Source organism: Toxorhynchites rutilus, chromosome 3, assembly GCF_029784135.1.
Source record: "Toxorhynchites rutilus septentrionalis strain SRP chromosome 3, ASM2978413v1, whole genome shotgun sequence".
Lineage (NCBI taxonomy): Eukaryota > Metazoa > Arthropoda > Insecta > Diptera > Culicidae > Toxorhynchites > Toxorhynchites rutilus.
Window position 1 is genome coordinate 191,112,676 of NC_073746.1, and position 18,757 is coordinate 191,131,432.

The 18,757-nt window shown below is 38.5% G+C and overlaps 1 protein-coding gene across 1 annotated transcript in view; it reads right to left on the bottom strand.

The window, feature by feature from the left end:
- Nucleotides 1-14,314, bottom strand: part of LOC129779259 (mucin-4-like) — a 120,076-nt gene extending 105,762 nt beyond the window's left edge. Inside the window, exons 1-6 of the mRNA XM_055786646.1 lie at nucleotides 14,080-14,314; nucleotides 13,370-13,461; nucleotides 12,906-13,318; nucleotides 12,692-12,841; nucleotides 12,540-12,636; nucleotides 12,198-12,362 (exon numbers count right to left, since the gene is read on the bottom strand). Coding sequence (XP_055642621.1) covers nucleotides 12,198-12,362; nucleotides 12,540-12,636; nucleotides 12,692-12,841; nucleotides 12,906-13,318; nucleotides 13,370-13,461; nucleotides 14,080-14,240 — 1,078 coding nt within the window. The 5' untranslated portion in view covers nucleotides 14,241-14,314. The remainder of the gene's footprint in view (nucleotides 1-12,197; nucleotides 12,363-12,539; nucleotides 12,637-12,691; nucleotides 12,842-12,905; nucleotides 13,319-13,369; nucleotides 13,462-14,079) is intronic.
- Nucleotides 14,315-18,757: the final 4,443 nt, after the last annotated feature.

Genomic DNA, 18,757 nt, shown 5'->3' on the forward strand with positions numbered 1-18,757 from the left:
CACGTTCACGTTCCGTCCCGTCACGTTGCGTCAAGCAGTTCTTATGCAAACATTCACATGCACCGGCAACGGCAACTTCGACTTGCCGTTGCTGGTGTATGTGAATGCTTCAATAGGAATTGCATGGAAGAATAATTGACGCATCGTTACGTGACGGAACGTGAACGTGACGTGGATGTTGTATGTGAATCGCGCTTTATGAAGCTCGCACGTACACACACAAAGCCACATATCGATGGCTTGTTGCTAGGATTTGGCGATTTTTAGAAAAAGATCGATCTTGACGAATCGATTTTCTAAACGGCGTAGGGATCGATTCACCGATTAAATCGGTATCATAGAATCTAATTGAAAAATCGAATGCCTTTTTTCGATTGTTTAACGTATTCTATATAAGTGTCGTCTTTTATTTAACCCTTCTGTACTCGCGTGCAAAATCATAACTCGTATACTCGCGCACGGTGTCACAGACCGAAAGTTGAGCTTCTCTGTAATATTGCTATTGTGTATTTCTTAGGCTTCATTGGTATTTATTGGAAGAAGAGGGTATAGTTGAACGAAGAAACTCCAGAAAAGATGTTTTCTCTGTTTGCATTCAGTTTTAATAGTCATCTAATTCAGCCACAGAGCAATTTTTGATACTCGAAATACTTTGATAACGAAATTCGATTTTTCCTGTTATTAATTGAAAGAAAGCAACTGATTATAATTCATGAAAGTAGAAAGAGCTATAGAACATAAAAACGTATTAATCGATTGTGGTTTCATTGGTGTAAGGATAAGAACGTACCATAACTGCATGCTCGAGACAAACATATTTTTTTTACATTTCATGTAGTTGTAGCGTGTTTTGAAGAGAAGAATGTATAACGACCTTATAGATAATTACCAGATGATAAAGGTTCTGGAATATAAGGTTTGCATATTTCTAATATTGTTTGTGCTTGTATTCTTGGTAAACTAAGAATTAACACGTTCGTCGCCCAACGCGACGTTTTAGAGTTTCTTGTGGGGCCCAACTTGTGGATAAATTATTAAATAAAGATCAAACTTAGTTTTTAGACAACGTTTATATGATCTAGCCATGTTTTATTTAATTTGAAGACGAATTGACGACAATAAAACATGTCAAAGTCATTATGTGAGTTTCGCAAAAAACTGCAGTACAAACCATCCGTACTATAAATCAATAAAAAGTATAGTATAAACATTATAATCATATGGTTATGATTTTATTATTTTTCTACATATCCTATAGTAATAATTAGGTGCCTAATCTATCAAATTTCTTTCAAAAATCCTATTCAATTTGAACGAGGAAAGTGTCACCCATATCTGGGTGACGGGGCGACGAAAATGTTAACGCCTTTCTTTAGATGGGGCATAAAAAGATGATATAAGAGGATTTATAGGAACTTCCTTTCCTTTTTCCCGTTTGCTTGTCGATATTGTCCATTATAAAATATTCCCGAGACTGTAAATGTAAAAAGTAACCATAAGCCACCGATTAGTTTATAGTTTATTGTTTACAATTCTTCCACAAGTGTAATTCTTTCACAAATGTGTATATGTGTGACTGTTGTATTCAGCGAATAACTATACGAAAGTCGAACATTTGTAGCAGGAAATTGATGCTTTTACGTTTTGATTGGCCCCATTGAAGCTTCTCGCGGAAATTGGTAATGAATACGACATCGAAGCATTCCAAAACGAAATACATGTATTCCATACTTGGTGTAATAAAAATCTACTAAAACTGAATGTAACAAAATGCAACTCCATAACATTGAGCAGAAAAAATCATGTACTAAATATTGTAATACATCTTGGAAATCAAAATGTAGAAAAATGTGTAATAGTTAGAGATCTAGGCGTCGTCCTGGACTGTAAACTCACATTCATAGAACATTACAACTCTGTAATCAATAAGGCAAATAGTGTGTTAAGCTTTGCAAAACGCTTCTCACATAACTTACAGGGCCCGTACACAATAAAGCTTTTGGGCTGCAGCCCATTTGTGTATCAATAATAGGCGTCATATTCAATTCGATGTTTTGCCTTCGCTGTTCTGCAGCTCACTTAGCGAGTGGAATTCGCTAATTGGATTGAATTTCCAGCCTAGTTAGCGAACGAGTATCGTATCGTCGACATTTTTTTAAACATATTTAAAAGGCGTTTCGTCATAGGCTGTGAATTTGCATAAAGATAATATGATGCTTCCACTTTTCTTCCTTTGTAATGTTTATAATTTTTTGTTTAACCGTTTGAGTACGGGGCAATTTTTTTGAGCATGCAGATGAGCTTGGTTATATTTATATGAATTGATGAATTGGTGCAGAAAAATTCTTAAATCCATCGAAAAATGTATAAGTAATAAGCGATAGAAATGTATGAGTAATAAGCGATAGAATCTAGATTTGTTCAATTTGTACCCCCAATGCACCCATATCGCCGTGCAAAAGTGCCAAGTCAAAAATGTTAACATCAAACGAGAGAAGCGATATCACGGTCCCCTTCTTCTTCTTCTTCTTACACGTTCCTAGAGGAACTTCGCCGTCTCAAAGTAGTGCTACTTGTGTCCTTCTTTTTATTAATACTTTAGATTTCTATGCCAAAAAACACGCCTTGAAAGCAATCTAAGTGGCAAGCTCTAAGAATACGCATGACCACAGTGCAAGTCGGAGGAAATTTCTTTGACGAAAAATTTCTCCGACCAGAACGGGAATTCATCCCGTACCCCCGGCATGTTAGGCGTGACGCAAACCACTCGGCCACGGGTTGGTCCCTCTGAGTATTGAATTTTTTTTTAGTTGCCATTTTTATCAAATTCCACTGAACGCACAGCCCAAACACGTGTACAACGTTGAGTTTTAATATAGACGTATAAGAAAGTAATACAAGCAACGCAGTCTACTGACAGGGCACAAGTAAACTTGCTTTCCGTTCAATTATCTTTCCGTGCACCACACATCATGCTTTCGTGCCCCATAGCTCACCCGGTGCCAACTAATGTGCGATTCACATAGAACGTTACGGAGAAGAACGTCTACGTTCCGTCAACGTCTCCACCAATTCACACATGCAGTCAATGCTTGCACCAGCACCATCACGTCAAATGTCAAACGAATGATTTATTCAATGTTATTCATGGTGTCGCCACCTACAACAATTTTCAATTGCAATGCCCTCTTCCGAATCAGCATGCCTAGAATCAGTCCTAAATTTAGAAAAATTCAGTGAAAATCATTGAACTATATTATTTAAATGCCTAAAACCTGTAGTCCCGACCCTTTTTTAACAATAATAATATATAGACTGTTTTTCTCAGCTAGTCGTGAATTGATTTTTACTGAGAAATTTGAAACTGGGAGATATATTGGCATAAAAAATGCAGCCAAAATCAAAACAAAAGCCGAGACATAAAGCCCAGACAAAGACCCAACGAGCCGTTCGTCTCCATCAATTATTCTTTTCTACAAATCCTGCCGGTCGTTTTCGTTGAACGTATGCTGACGGGTCGTTACGTTGCCGGTGTATGTGAATGTTTTCATATGAATTGCATGGTAGAATAACTGACGTAACGGAACGTGACGGGACGTGAACGTGACGTGGATGTTGTATGTGAATCGCACTTAATGCGGGCGCTACACGATTCGTCCAACGTTTCACTCGAATGTTGGACTCAAACGTAGCTGCCGTAGCAATTGTACTGATATCGGGCTGTAAATTAAAAATGCTTCAAATCAACATTATTAGAGTGCAATATTTTGCCGAATATTTTGAGTTTTATAAATCATTTTCATTGTTCCTTCATCTAAAACTTGTAAAAAAACCAATATGTCAAAGATAGATTCGGACGAATCGTGTAGCGGTGTATCGAATGTCATCGAGTGTCGAATCAAAAGAATGACAAAAATCCTTTGACTCGTGCCACTCACGTTGGAAGGTAATCCACAACGAACGAATTACCTTCCAACGCGAATATTCGACACTCGACATTGGAGGTTCGTAGCTCGTTAGTCGACTACACGATGCGTCGAATCATCGAGCGTCCAGCATTCGAGGGTGTTCGTAGCATCGTGTAGCGCCCGCTTAAGAGAGCACAAGCGACTACATTCTGTTTACAGTTGAGAGTGAATGACGTCCACTAGAAGGTATTACACGAAGAGAAGAGAGAATGAGCATTGAATGTTCCTCCTCCACGTTTAGCTGAAGCTTCGAATGTTGATGGTTCACCGACGTCGGTGGTAGTGAATCAAGGCAGTTCGCCCGGCATCACAGTGTTGGATGGTTCAAAGGGACTATTGTTCATGAATAAACAAACGAATGACATTGGTTCATATTCAGTTCATTCAATATCCAAGCACTGGTCAGTCCACGAACAGATTCTCTTATTTGCACTCCGTAAGTTGGACTGCAACTCATTTCCACTTCCTTCATATGAAGCACGCTGCATGCTTATAAACATTCAAGCACCAAAGAACGCCGTAAATTTGCAATGCTTTCTTTTGTTAATGACCTAATTTCGCAACGAGTACGATTAGCTGAATTACTGGAAAAATTAAATTTCTATGTACCTGGGTGTCAACCAAGAACACGCAATTTGTTTCTAACCAAAACATCCAGAACAAGTTATGCAAACAACGCCCCTATTAATCGCATGATGCGTATATACAATCAGCACTGCGAATTAATTTACACAACGATGAATAAAAAACAACTAAAAAGAAACATGTACCGTAGGAATAATATTTAACTTAAGAAAACATTGTAACATTAATATATAAGTATGTAGTCTACATTTGTTTGACGAAAATGAATAAATGAATAAATAAATAAGATTTACGGTTTCCCCAACACAGACTTCAAACCCAAGCAGCACGGTAACATGGTCTTCTAAACTTAGGAACCTGGGAAAATCGTGCAGACACTAGAGACGTCCTTCTTCTTCTTGTTTTTTTTTTTTTGTTCACGGAGACTTTAAATCATTCCCCTTCGTTGTTCGTTATTGACGGCAAGGGCAGGAAAGATCACGAATGAGCAGAACGAATGTATGGGAAAATGGAAATGCTTCAAGTTTTCATAAATTTAAACCGTTTACACACTATGGGATTGTGATTTATAGCATAACAAACAAATCTCAGGGAATTTCTGATTCGTTTGGTATGTAAATCGTCAAAATCCGTTCGCGGTAAAAATAGTTATTAACGTTAACTTTATTTCATAAAATCATCACCTGTTTTCTAATTTGGCTTATTTTAATGAAGAGATAGTTCTACGTCAAAAACGAAAATAAAACAGGATTCCGCGTGTGGAATGTAATTTTTGCGGTTTCGATATTAAGTATTTTTAATGATTTAATTTCAAAATTCAATTCGCTGATGTTTATATTTCGGTTTGTGAGTTAACAGAGAAGCGATATTAGGTATGTACGGCAAAGTAAATCCATTTGTAAGTGGACAATTTAAAGCATTGAAATAATTGCACTGGTGAAGTGAGACGGACAGTTGCCAGTGGGACTCTGAAAAGTATGTTTATTCTATTCTAAGGGAATGCCCCCATTCAAGTCTGGACAGCGCAAGCAATCAGTCGTTTACTTTCGCGTTCCCGTAATCGTGAACGAGTGCTGTAAGCTGTTATTAACCTTACTCGCCCTGGTGTTTTTATTATCACGCGTTTACCGTGGTCTTGTGGACATTGTGTTCAACCTCGCAATCAGCGAGTGGAGAAGCCGCAACAAGGCCTGCCAAAGTGGCTGGCTTTCATTTCTCGCCAATTCATCGCCATCGCAAATTGGAGTCGGACACGGTGGTCAGTCGCACGCACACAATATCAGTGTGGAAGAACGCGCTTAGTGGTGTGATACACCATTTCATTTGTGCCGAGCGCCCAACACGCGATCAGCCGATCGCTAAGTTCAATTGTACTGGTGCATCTCGTGTGAATCGCTGTGAGTGAGAACGTGAGAACGAGCACCGGACTGAAAAGTGCACAATCGCAGCGGCGTCTGCAATCATCCGATCGAGCAGCAGCCGTTACCGCAATCATCGCACTGGTGTGCGTTAGCAAGTAGTTTTATTATTTTTTGTTTTTCTTTGTTTTTTTTTTATTAGGTTATAGGAATCATTCAAACTATTGCAATTATCAGTCACATAAATGATGGATGAAGGTGGGGGGTCTTTGAATATGGAGATCTCCTTCGATGACTCCCTTTCCGTTGCACAAAAAGGTGCCGGAAAATCGCTTAAGCGCGTTCCGTGTGATACAGAAGAGTCGTCGATTAAAAAGCCCCCCTCTAAGAAATCCACAAACCTCGCCACTCATCCCCCGAACCACCCCGTTTTAACTCAACCATCGACCTCGCATTCCTCATCTGTTGCTCCTGATCCCTCTCAACCATCCACCTCATCTCCCCCCTCTACCGTCCCCGTTCCCGCCCAAACCTCGTCCTCGTCTTCTTCTTCTGTTTTGTCCTCTCCCCGTGTCAAGGTTTATCCAGAGGATGCACCTGGAACTGGTCCATGGGTTGTTTTCTTCCGGCCCAAACCCAACGGGAAATCGCTGAACGTCATTCAGATTATGAAAGATCTGACAAAAAATTATTCCTCCGTGGTCGAAATGAGAAAGGTTAGACCGAACAAACTGCGTGTTGTCGTGGCTGATCGGAAGCAAGCTAACGAGATTGTTGTCGACAATAGATTCATCCTAGAATATCGCGCCTATGTGCCCTGCCATAACGTAGAAATTTCGGGGGTGATTACAGAAACGGGTCTGACGAGCGAATTTATAAAAAAGGGAGATGGCAGATTTAAAAAGCTTCCTCGGTCGATAGTTAAAATTTTGGACTGCCAACAGTTAGGAAAAGTGTCCCAGGAAGAGGGAAAAACAAAATTCACGCCGTCCGACTCGTTTCGAGTAACTTTTGCTGGTTCCGCCCTCCCTGACTACGTTATGGTAGACAAATTGAGGCTACCACTGCGACTCTTCGTGCCAAAGCCCATGACTTGCAACAAATGCAAGTCAGTTGGTCACACAGCAGATTATTGTGCCAACAAGGAGCGCTGTGCCACTTGCGGAGAGCAACATGTGGGGAAATCCTGCAGTGCGACTGAGCATAAGTGTCCATATTGCGGAGGATCCCCACACGTGCTCTCAACTTGTGAAACTTACAAGAGTCGCTGGGAGAAGCAGAAGCGCTCTTTAAAGGAACGATCGAAACGTACTTTTGCGGAAATTTTAAAGGGCGCTTCTCTACTGGCTCAACAACAACAACCAATCTCAACACACAATACCTTTTCCGCGTTGCCAGTTGATGAAATGGAAGCGGACACAGCTAGCGAGGGCACACCGTTTATTTTCAAAGGGAATCCCCGGCGCAAAAATGTGACCACTCCCAAAGTTCAAGAACAAGTCCCCACGGTTATATCCTCTGTTAGCTTGCCTAAAAAATCGAGTGCAGCGGACAAGCAAAATCAGGTTCCTCCTGGCTTCCGTGGGAATATTTCATCTTCGAACGACCCAGCACTCGAGGGGACATCAAAAACCCCAACTGTCCCTATTTTTCCGTCCAGTTCAACTTCCCAATCGGGATTTATAAAGTTGTCTGACCTTTTGGATCAAATCTTCAAGTGTTTTAATGTTTCCGACTCCATCAGAACCATTGTCATCTCAATGCTTCCAGTATTAAAGACAATTTTGCAACAATTGATGCAAACATGGCCCCTCCTTGCAATGATTATCTCTCTTGATGTCTAATTCAAATAGAGAGGTCGGAGATATCACTGTTTTACAGTGGAATTGTCGTAGTCTTATCCCTAAATTGGATACATTCAAATTTTTAATTCATAACTTCAATTGTGATGTTTTTGCTCTGTCCGAAACTTGGCTTTCTTCGCGAGATGATATCTCTTTCCACGATTTTAATATTATACGCTTGGACCGTGATGATAGATACGGAGGGGTGCTTTTGGGGATCAATAAGTGCCACTCATTTTTTAGAATTGACCTTCCAACTATTGGAGGGATCGAAGCTGTTGCTTGTCATGCAAACATCAGAGGCAAAGACCTCTGTATTGTCAGCTTGTATTGGCCTCCGAGAGCTGCGGTTAGCCGCAAACAACTTGATGACATGTGCTCACTCCTTCCTGAGCCACGATTGATCTTGGGAGACTTCAACTCTCACGGAACTGCCTGGGGGGAACAGTACGACGACAATCGTTCATTGTTGATATATGACCTTTGTAACAGCTTCAATATGACCATTTTGAACACTGGGGAAACAACACGTGTACCTAAACCTCCTGCTAACCCTAGTGCTCTTGACCTCTCGCTTTGCTCGAATTCACTATCGTTAAATTGCAAGTGGAATGTAATTCAGGACCCCAACGGTAGTGATCACTTGCCAATCAAAATTTCCATCACCATTGGGTCGAATTCTTCTGAATCTATAAACATGGCATATGACCTCACAAGACACATTGACTGGAAAAAATATGCGGACGCGATTGCTCTAGCCATCAATTCCAGAGATGGTTTACTTCCATTGGAGGAGTATAACTTCCTTTCTCGTTTGATATATGACAGCGCGGTTCGCGCTCAAACGAAACCCATCCCAGGTTCCACCATTCGCCGAAGGCCTCCCAATCCATGGTGGGATAGCCAATGTTCCAAGCTTTATGTAGAAAAATCGAATGCATTTAAAGCTTTTCGGAAACGTGGAACCCCTGAAAATTTTCAAATGTATTTAGCCCTTGAGAATCAGTTCAAAAATTTGATCAAAGGGAAAAAACGTGCTTATTGGCGAAATTTCGTGGGAGGTTTGTCACGAGAAACGTCAATGAAAAAATTATGGAAAGTGGCTCGAAACATGCGAAATCGCTCATCAACGAATGAAAGCGAAGAATATTCACATCGATGGATTTTTAATTTTGCACGGAAGGTTTGTCCTGATTCCGCTCCTGTGCAAAAAATTGTTCGAGACATACCACAAGATAGGTGCGATCTTGATTCCGAGTTTTCGATGGTAGAATTCTCTCTTGCTCTCCTTTCTTGTAACAATTCGGCTCCAGGATCGGATAGAATTAAGTTCAACTTGTTAAAAAACCTCCCTGGTGTGGCGAAACATCGCTTGTTGAATTTATTCAATCGGTTTCTGGAACATAATATTGTTCCAGATGATTGGAGACAAGTACGAGTTATAGCTATTCAAAAACCCGGAAAACCCGCGTCCGACTTCAATTCGTACCGCCCAATAGCAATGCTGTCTTGTATACGGAAATTGTTGGAGAAAATGATCTTGTTTCGCCTTGATCGATGGGTTGAAACGAATGGCCTACTCTCAGATACACAATATGGGTTCCGCAGGGGCAAGGGGACGAATGATTGTCTTGCGTTGCTTTCTTCAGAAATTCAAATGGCTTACGCCGAAAAAAAACAAATGGCTTCAGTATTCTTGGACATAAAGGGGGCGTTTGATTCAGTTTCAATAGAGGTCCTGTCAGACAAATTACACTCTCGGGGTCTGCCGCCTCTATTGAATAATATGTTATATAACTTGCTTTGTGAGAAACATTTGAATTTTTCTCATGGAGATTCGGCAGTGAGTCGGATCTCTTACATGGGCCTCCCTCAGGGCTCATGTTTAAGCCCCCTTTTGTACAACTTCTATGTAAGCGACATCGACAATTGCCTTACACAAAATTGCAACCTAAGACAACTTGCAGATGATGGAGTGGTGTCTGTCGTAGGATCAAACGAATCCGACCTGCAAGGACCCTTACAAGCTACTTTGAACAATTTTTCAACCTGGGCCATTGGGCTAGGGATCGAATTCTCCACGGAGAAAACAGAGATGGTGGTTTTTTCTAGGAAGCATAGACCAGCAAAACCAAAGCTTCAACTTTTGGGTAAACCGATCACTCATGCTATGTCATTCAAGTATCTTGGGGTCTGGTTCGACTCCAAATGTACTTGGGGGGCCCATATTAGGTATCTGAGTAAAAAATGTCAACAAAGAATAAACTTTCTCCGTACAATTACCGGCACCTGGTGGGGAGCCCATCCTGAAGATCTTATAATGTTGTATCGAACAACTATTCTCTCAGTGATGGAGTATGGCAGTTTCTGTTTTCAATCAGCTGCCAAAACACACCTCATTAAACTCGAGCGAATTCAGTATCTTTGTCTCCGTATTGCGTTGGGATGTATGCCCTCAACGCATACCATGAATCTCGAGGTTTTGGCAGGCCTACTCCCACTAAAAGATCGCTTCAATTTATTATCTCTTCGGTTCCTCATCCGGTGTAAGGTTATGAACCCATTGGTGATCGGAAATTTTGAGCAGCTTATCGAGCTAAATTTTCATTCTGGATTCATGAGCTCATATCATGAATTCATCACCATGCAGGTTGATCCTTCTTCGTATATTCCCAACCGTGTTTGTTTTTCTGACTACATCAATTCCTCTGTACATTTTGATCTGTTCATGAAGGAGAAAATCCATGAAATTCCAGATTATCTTCGATCGAGGATCGCTCCTACGATCTTCAAAGCAAAGTATGGGCGTGTCAATTGTGATAATATGTACTTTACTGATGGGTCCTCTATGAATGAGTCCATAGGATTTGGAGTGTTCAACGTATTTTTTAGCACCTCACACAGTCTTCAGTATCCTTGCTCAGTATATATTGCTGAATTGGCAGCAATACACTGGGCGCTGGACAGCGTCGCCTCACGACCTGTTGAACACTATTACATTGTAACGGATAGTCTTAGCTCTGTCGAAGCTATCCGTTCAGTGAGGCCGGAAAAGCACTCGCCGTACTTCCTTGAGAGAATACGAGAAATTTTGAGTGCTTTATCCAGACGCTGTTATGTCATTACCTTTGTCTGGGTCCCTTCACATTGCTCCATTTCGGGTAATGAGAGGGCTGACTCATTAGCAAAGGTAGGTGCAATTGAAGGCGATATTTATCAGCGTCAAATCGCCTTCAATGAATTTTATTCTTTAGTTCGTAAAAATACCATCGCTAACTGGCAACGCAAGTGGAACGAAGATGAATTGGGCCGGTGGTTTCACTCGATTATCCCTAAGGTTAGCCTCAAACCATGGTTCAAAAGTCTGGACTTGAGTCGGGACTTTATTCGGACCTTCTCCCGACTCATGTCCAATCACTGTTCTTTAGATGCGCTGCTTTTTCGTTTCAAGCTTGCCGACAGCAATCTCTGCGTTTGTGGCCATGGTTACCACGACATCGAACACGTTGTTTGGTCGTGCGAGCTATATTTTGTCGCCAGATCTAATTTAGAAAACTCCCTTCGAGCTCGAGGAAGGCAGCCCAATGTGCCGGTGAGAGATGTGTTGGCTCGGTTAGACCTTGATTACATGTCCCAAATATATGTTTTCCTTAAAGATATCGATCTTCGAGTGTGATTGTTCTTACATACTTTCCCCCCCATTTTCTCCTCCTTTTCGTCCTTCGCGAGCTATCGGTTCCCTAACATTAGAATAAGTTAAATTGTTAATACATATTAGATGTGAGGATAGTTTAAGAATTCAGTGTGATGTGTGAGTATGAATGTGAAAGTGAGTGTGAGTGTGAGTGTGAACATGGTTACAATCTCCTTACATCCCATCCTTTTCCTAAAGAAAATGTGTCACCCTTCTAAACTCGAGTCGACCGCGAGTAATCGGTTTCCTATTTCATTAACCGTAGAATTAAGAAAACATGTTAATAGTAAAAGTATAGTTGAGAGTTTGGCTTCTTTAAACCTATGTAACTGAGCCTGTACAAATAAACGAATTATAAAAAAAAAAAAAAGGGAATGCCCTGCGTCTATAAAGGGAAATCAAATCGTCAAAGGTGGACTGCGTAGAAGCTGACTGGAACCTGAAGCAAAATAGTTGAGGGTCTATCCGTGAACAACAATTTTTTGTAAAACATTTGGCCGATTATTTCGAAAATCAATATATTGAATTGTAAGAAGCTGCACACAAATGTTGGGAAACATGAGTTTCCAACGATACAATTTAAGTTCTCCTTAACATGTCCGTGACTCAAACTTCCCCTATTGCATTGTATAGCTTTGAAAGCGAATAAAATACTAACAAAATTATAATTCAAATCGGACGATATTATAGAGTGGTGTTTTACGTAAAAGATAATAATGTGAATAATACTCTTTAAACTCCTACTCACCTGGATTTTCGGCGATTGCACGATAGATAAATAAGGCTATGGAGTCCTCACTGAGTGACTCCCATAACCCATCGCTTGCCATGATTAGAAAATCTTCCGTACCATTGAGACAAACAGATAAAGTATCTGGCTTACTAGTCACGAAAGGTTTATATGATGCATCTCCTGTAATGAGAAAAAAATGCACAATTCTCCTCACATTATTTTACATGATTAAGTAAATTAGAAATACATTTTCAAAACATTAATCGACTTTTGACATCGGTTGCGTTATGTATTGGACCGACATTGCGATTTCCACGGTTCCCACGGTTGTTTCCTTGTAATATGAAATAAACTCACCAATTGCTCTTGAAACAGCGAGTTGTCCATTTACGCGACAATGACCACTAATATTTAAAACAAATCCACCCAATTTCTCGATTCGTTCACGCTCACTCTAGAATCGATTAAAATTCAATAACAGAGTCTAAGGATTAGTGATATATACAAACTTTTAACGCTGGGACATGCGATGACACTATTTGACAGACTTGACCCTCAGATACCAACAAAGCCTGTGAATCTCCAACCCATCCAACGAATAATCGTTTCTCTATTGCACGATATATACAAACTAGAGCAGTTGTTCCGCTATTCATCACCTGTTGATCAAAATGTATAAACTTCCGATATGATAAAATATTTTAAATAAAGTAAAATTCTTACGTATCTGTCGTTTTTGTCAATAAACGCTTCGTCCGTCTGAACAAAACTTTCCCGAATTGCCCTTTCTATGTCCTGAGGGTAATTGCTGTTGTTGGCGATGTTGTAACTCAGATGAGCAGCTGTGTAGACTGCTGCATCGTGACCACCATGTCCATCGTACACTCCATAAAAGCTAGTCGGCTCAGAATTTTCGATATCGAAAATTCCATTGAAATCATTTATACAAATATGCCTGTCTTCCATTCTTGGTCGCTTGTTTTTTATAGCTTTCACGGAATACAGCGGTAACTTGAATGATATTTTCGTCGAACATTCTGATATGATTTCATTGAGCACGGCGTTATCCATAAGTCTTTCGCAAAAAGCATTTGTGTTTGCTAATACGATCGTATTTAACTTGAAAGAGTTGATTGCTGAAATTTGGACAATGATTGTAAAGTTATTAAATTAACACAATATTTTACCGTTGTGTTCATCCTTGGGAAGTTTTAGGTAAGGCTTCATGTTCTGTAGTACATCTCTGACAATAGCTACGAATAAAATTTGAGGACAATTGCTGAAATGGAAAGATTAAAGATTTTTTTTGGAATAAGCAGTTTATTGAGGAGTTAATGGTCGGCCAGAAATAAGTAATAAGTTTTTTGTTTGAACTGAGTTTTGTCTAGAGATATAAGCATCTATCTGGCCCGAAATTCCTGAGGTTTGAAACCATTGGAAAATGATTTTTTTTAATTGGGAGCAGGAACGTTACTGTTCATAGAAGTGCAGGTTTCTCTGCGGTTCTTAAAAATTCTAGGAATTATATATTGTAACGAGAGATTTAAACGGCTATATGCTATCCAAACATATATGAAGTAGATGAAGAGTTTATTTTTGACCTTCTTGTATACCAATTTTCTTTATCATTTATTAATTTCAAAATTTTAATTTGAAACCGCAATGAATTTAGTAGTTCTGATAAACTTTTGCTCTGTCGCAAACAACTTTGAATGCAATTGTACAACATTTCTGGTAATGTTATTGTGCACTATGTGAATAGTTTACTCATATTTCTCAAAAACAAAAACATTATTATAAAAACAAGAGCAATTTGTTTGGCTTGAAAAAAAAACACAAATAGCAAACATAGTTGTTTTTTGTACGAATTTCGAACATAGTTGCTACGAAATCTTACATTGCCAACAGATATTGGTGAATCCAAATAATTACTTCGCCGGCTACCTCCGACTCTGTTAAATTATATCTAGGAGCTCGTACATGTAGCTGGTCGTTGTCTTTAAAGTTCTTGAAACATTCTAAAAACTTTCGGCAATCTTCTAAGACGGAACTGTTCATTTTCACTAATCACTTATATTCCCAATGTTCTCAATGATTATAGTCTTTAGACACAATAAAAATTATTCATTCCTTCCCATCCGCGATGACCAAAGTACGTAGAATAGAAGGTAGTCTCCTCCCTGCTTTGATCATGTAGTAGTAGGCAAAGAAAAAAAGCAAAAAATTGTAATAAACTATCGATTGAATTCATATAAATTCGAACATTTTTGAATTTTTTTTAAATTGTAACAAAAGAACTGTCTCAAAATATGTTTCCAGGGGATGAAACAACAGTTAATCATTTTAAAATTGAAATTATCGCATCTGTATTATAAAAATAACGCAAAAAAACGATGAACAAATGTGTGGAGAGGTTATATCGAAGCAGTGTCGTTCCCGCAATTTGATAATATGATGAAAGATGAACACTGCTGATTTTTTTGTCTTTCATTGAAGCATCCATCATGAATCATCGCGATGCTTTCATTGGTCTCAGTTTGGAGTGTTCAGCCGTAGTGGGGCCGCTTAAGGGACCAAATTGGCGTTTCTGGAAAACGAAAAAAACATTTTCTCCATCCCGGATCATCTTCCGAAGTGATTGCAAATAAATATTTTGCACTTTCGCAATAAGTGAATGTATAAATTTGGAATTTCGTGTGAAACCATTGAAACGGAACGTTTTGGAAGATCCAAGAAGCAAATGCATGGAACAGCTGAAAACATCTCCGATTAGTTTATCTCATCACAATTTATATAAAAAAACACTTACCTCCAGTACGAAGACGTCTTCTTTGCTGATTATAGGTTAAAACAGTATCCCCAAAAGAATCCGGCGAAAATGAAGCGAACAAACAAATATGTTTCGCGTATCGAACGAGCTGTTGTATTCGAAAAAGTTTAACCATTTCCGTCTCAACAATTTGTTGGTCGGAAAATGGTGGAAAGTTATCCGACTTTCTTCAAAATTTTTCTGCTCCGGCATCGCGGGACGTTGCACTTCGACATATTGCTGGAGTAAACAAACACTGTTCAGTATGAAATCGATAAAAAATCACATCAAACCTTACCTGCAGTGAAAATGCGGTACACTATCGTGATTATCGTCGGCTCGACCAACGATTTGGTCACTTTTTACGATTTTTTGAACTTTTCAAAACAAGAAATATTGCAAAAACTTCCGAACATCGAACAAATTGAGGATTGTTTATTACTATCTTCTTTGTGTGCGCGCTCCGTGTGTATACACAGGTAATATCACTTACCTTCTATTCTACGTACTTTGCGCGATGACTAAAGGCCCATTTATACGTTGCTAGTAGCTGACTTCACAACGAGCAGCTACTGACCCGGTGAACTCGCTTGACAAATGGTTGACTCGCCTTGTCCGTTCACACAATGTGAGCTGCTGACAAGAAACTAGATACTAAGTACGGGTTTACCAGAGATGCCAGACGATTTTTCAAATGTCCATCAAATAGTCAGAAACAGCAATCAGGTCCGAATTTGACAGATGATTGATCCGAAATCAACTTATTTATTGGCTGTTTTCGGCTTAGGTTTTCAGTTGAATTTATCATTACACAATTTTAAATTTTATCGCGAGACACACGCTGGCCGTGTTTACAAATACTTTGTGCTGAATTTCTTTGAACTGAGGGTACTATCCGAAAAAAGCAGAAAGAAAAAAGGATTCGGGCCAGGAATTGGATGCAAAGAAAAGGAGTAACAAATACAATACTGGAGTAACTCCACGATGATGATCCCCGAGAGTACAGAGCAGTGTTGGAAATAACACCTGAAAAAGTGAAAAAACTGTTGGATTTAATTGCTCCACAAATACAACGCCAATATACACTCATGAGTGAAACTAGAAATGATGTGCCTTTCTTCTGGAATATGGAATATATATCAGATTATTGTCGCTATTTTTTAGAACCTCGAAAGCATCCATAGCTTAATTAATTCCGAAAGTATGTGGTGCTACAAATGGCAGTCTAAAAGATTTTTCAAAATTTGATTTACTTCGCGTTGACAGCAGCTTCGTGTACCAATTTGTGAAATGAAAATGATAGTAGATTCGCCGGAGGAATAAATACGTCTCAAAAACTAAAATAATGAATGAAAATATACTTTTTTCAAATCGAATATGTATTCTGTTTCTTAGAACAATACTTTTTTTTGCAAGTTGTGAGTGAATTTTGAATGAAAATTGTGCCCGATGATGATTTTATATTTAGATTCCCAATAAAACTGTCTCAATAAGAAAACGTGCCCCGCCAGTGTGCCAAACAAAATAACAACGATTCCGTTTAGAAACTATTAGGGTTTTATTTGTTTTTCCAATATTTTTCAAGTCTATAAATATCTTCGCATATTTTCAAATATCTTAAAAATAGAGACATTTGTTTACATTTGGCATCCCTGATTCGAACGCTAAATTCTGTTTTTTGACGTTTTGAGGGATGCGAGTGCGAGTAAATTCAAAAAACTTTGAAGTAGCTCGCACGCCGAATCACACATGACACTAACTGGCATGATGTGTTCACACGGTGTGAGTAGCTGCACTGCAGTAACTGACTAGATCGACTCGTATGCTTACTCGCACCGTCTGAACCCGGCTTAATGTACAGTGTCGACGTCTGGTGGTGATATCTATTTAGGGAGGCAAATTAATCTAGAGAAGTAGGCCCGTAGGCGGTATCAAATCGTTAAAATTTGAATGAAATTCTTTACTTCATGTTATTTGATAGCTTAAAACACGTGATGTTTCATATTACTTAATTATTTTAATATAAATTCTTTGATATATCCATTAAAAACACATAATTATAATACAAAATCACTGTCACGCACAATTTATTTTCAGACATTTTACACTATTTGTAAAAAATTGTATTACTCTATTATATAGAGTATATTTTTTATAAGAAAAAGTTTATTTTTATTCATGATTTTTATTTTAAAAACAGTATCATATCCACCTGAACATTCATTATCATTTTCACTTCGCAATATGAACACCCGAAGCTCAATATCGCGAAATGGCACAGACCTACTGATACCAAAATGATTGTAAAATGTTGTCAAAATATAATGTCAAGATATTCGACGCGAACAGGTAAACCAATTCGGTCGATTAATGTGCTTTATATTCCAAATATTCAATTTAGGAAAGAAAAAATAAAAAAATCAAATGGCATTGCTTTTGTTCAATTCACAATTTTTCTTTTAGAAATTTGGTTGATTGTTCATATTCCACCTGATTTTCAGGTAATGCAGTGATACAAACTCGTATTCGTACCCCACCATACAGATCTAATAAGATTTAATTAATAAATTTTAGGAACATTCTATTTAGATAACATCAGAGTGTCTTATGAGAGTGAAAAGGTTTTTTTTCTCTAAGAATGGCGAATGTATGTAAGTATATATGAAAATTGACTCAAACTCATATTCGTATAGTGGTTGAAATTTCAATTCGATTTCGACGTTGTTGATCAATTCCAGAATTCCATCTTTAGTATGGTAACCTTTGTTCATTGCGACTTTATTGAGTTTATCGAATTTTTGGCGTATTCGGAAGAGACGTTCACGTATTAATTCATCAAGTAGTTTTAAAAATCCATATTTTTAGAAATCTGTTGGTTTTTAACATTCGTATCCAGATTTCATCCATAGTTTTTTTGTTGGAATTGATGTATCCATAACATTCAAGCAATTGTAATGTTACTATTTGCAAACCCAGCAAACATTAAATCGTATAATTTTGCACGTACAAAGTCTTACAAGAAATCCAAATAAATCATAATCGCATATAATATTAATCAAAGTATGTATCGTGTATATTTGAAATCGCATAAAATGTAAAAACTCGATTTTATATACCATTATCAAATTAAGTCGCAATTCGGTATAATAAACATCAATTTTATGATGTACATTGTCGTAAAATATACTTAATCCGCATCATATGCGTATATTACGCTGATGCAGTTTGTGTGTCGTATAAACGTATAATTTAAATCGATTAAGTATTGTAGTAAATCGTGTTGCATGCTGAAGAAAATCATGAAACAGTAAATCATATTAGATCCTAATAAAGAACATATTATATCTTATTGAAATGTCAATGAAATGCTGATGCACTTGAAAGTTTTAACCGCTGTTGAATTAAATTTCAGATAGCCACGCGAGATAGCTGGTGGATGATAATACGACCGGAGTTCGAACCCACATCGGAGCAGTTTTCACCAAACATCAATCTATGCCATTTTAAACATACATATTCCACTCCCAACCAGTGCTGAAAATATTCGCGTTCACGACATTCAAATTCGGCGAATTTATGCCTTCCTTGTATTGATAACCTACTGCTCAAACGAGAGTCGATAAATATTAAACAACACTATCAATGAACCCCAGTGGAATGAACATCAACATCAGCTTGCCATGAAGTTCATTTTTCATTTGCCGAAAAATGGTATTCGTAAGGTCGAAAATGAAGATCATTGCGTGTTAGTGAAAATCAAAGCATA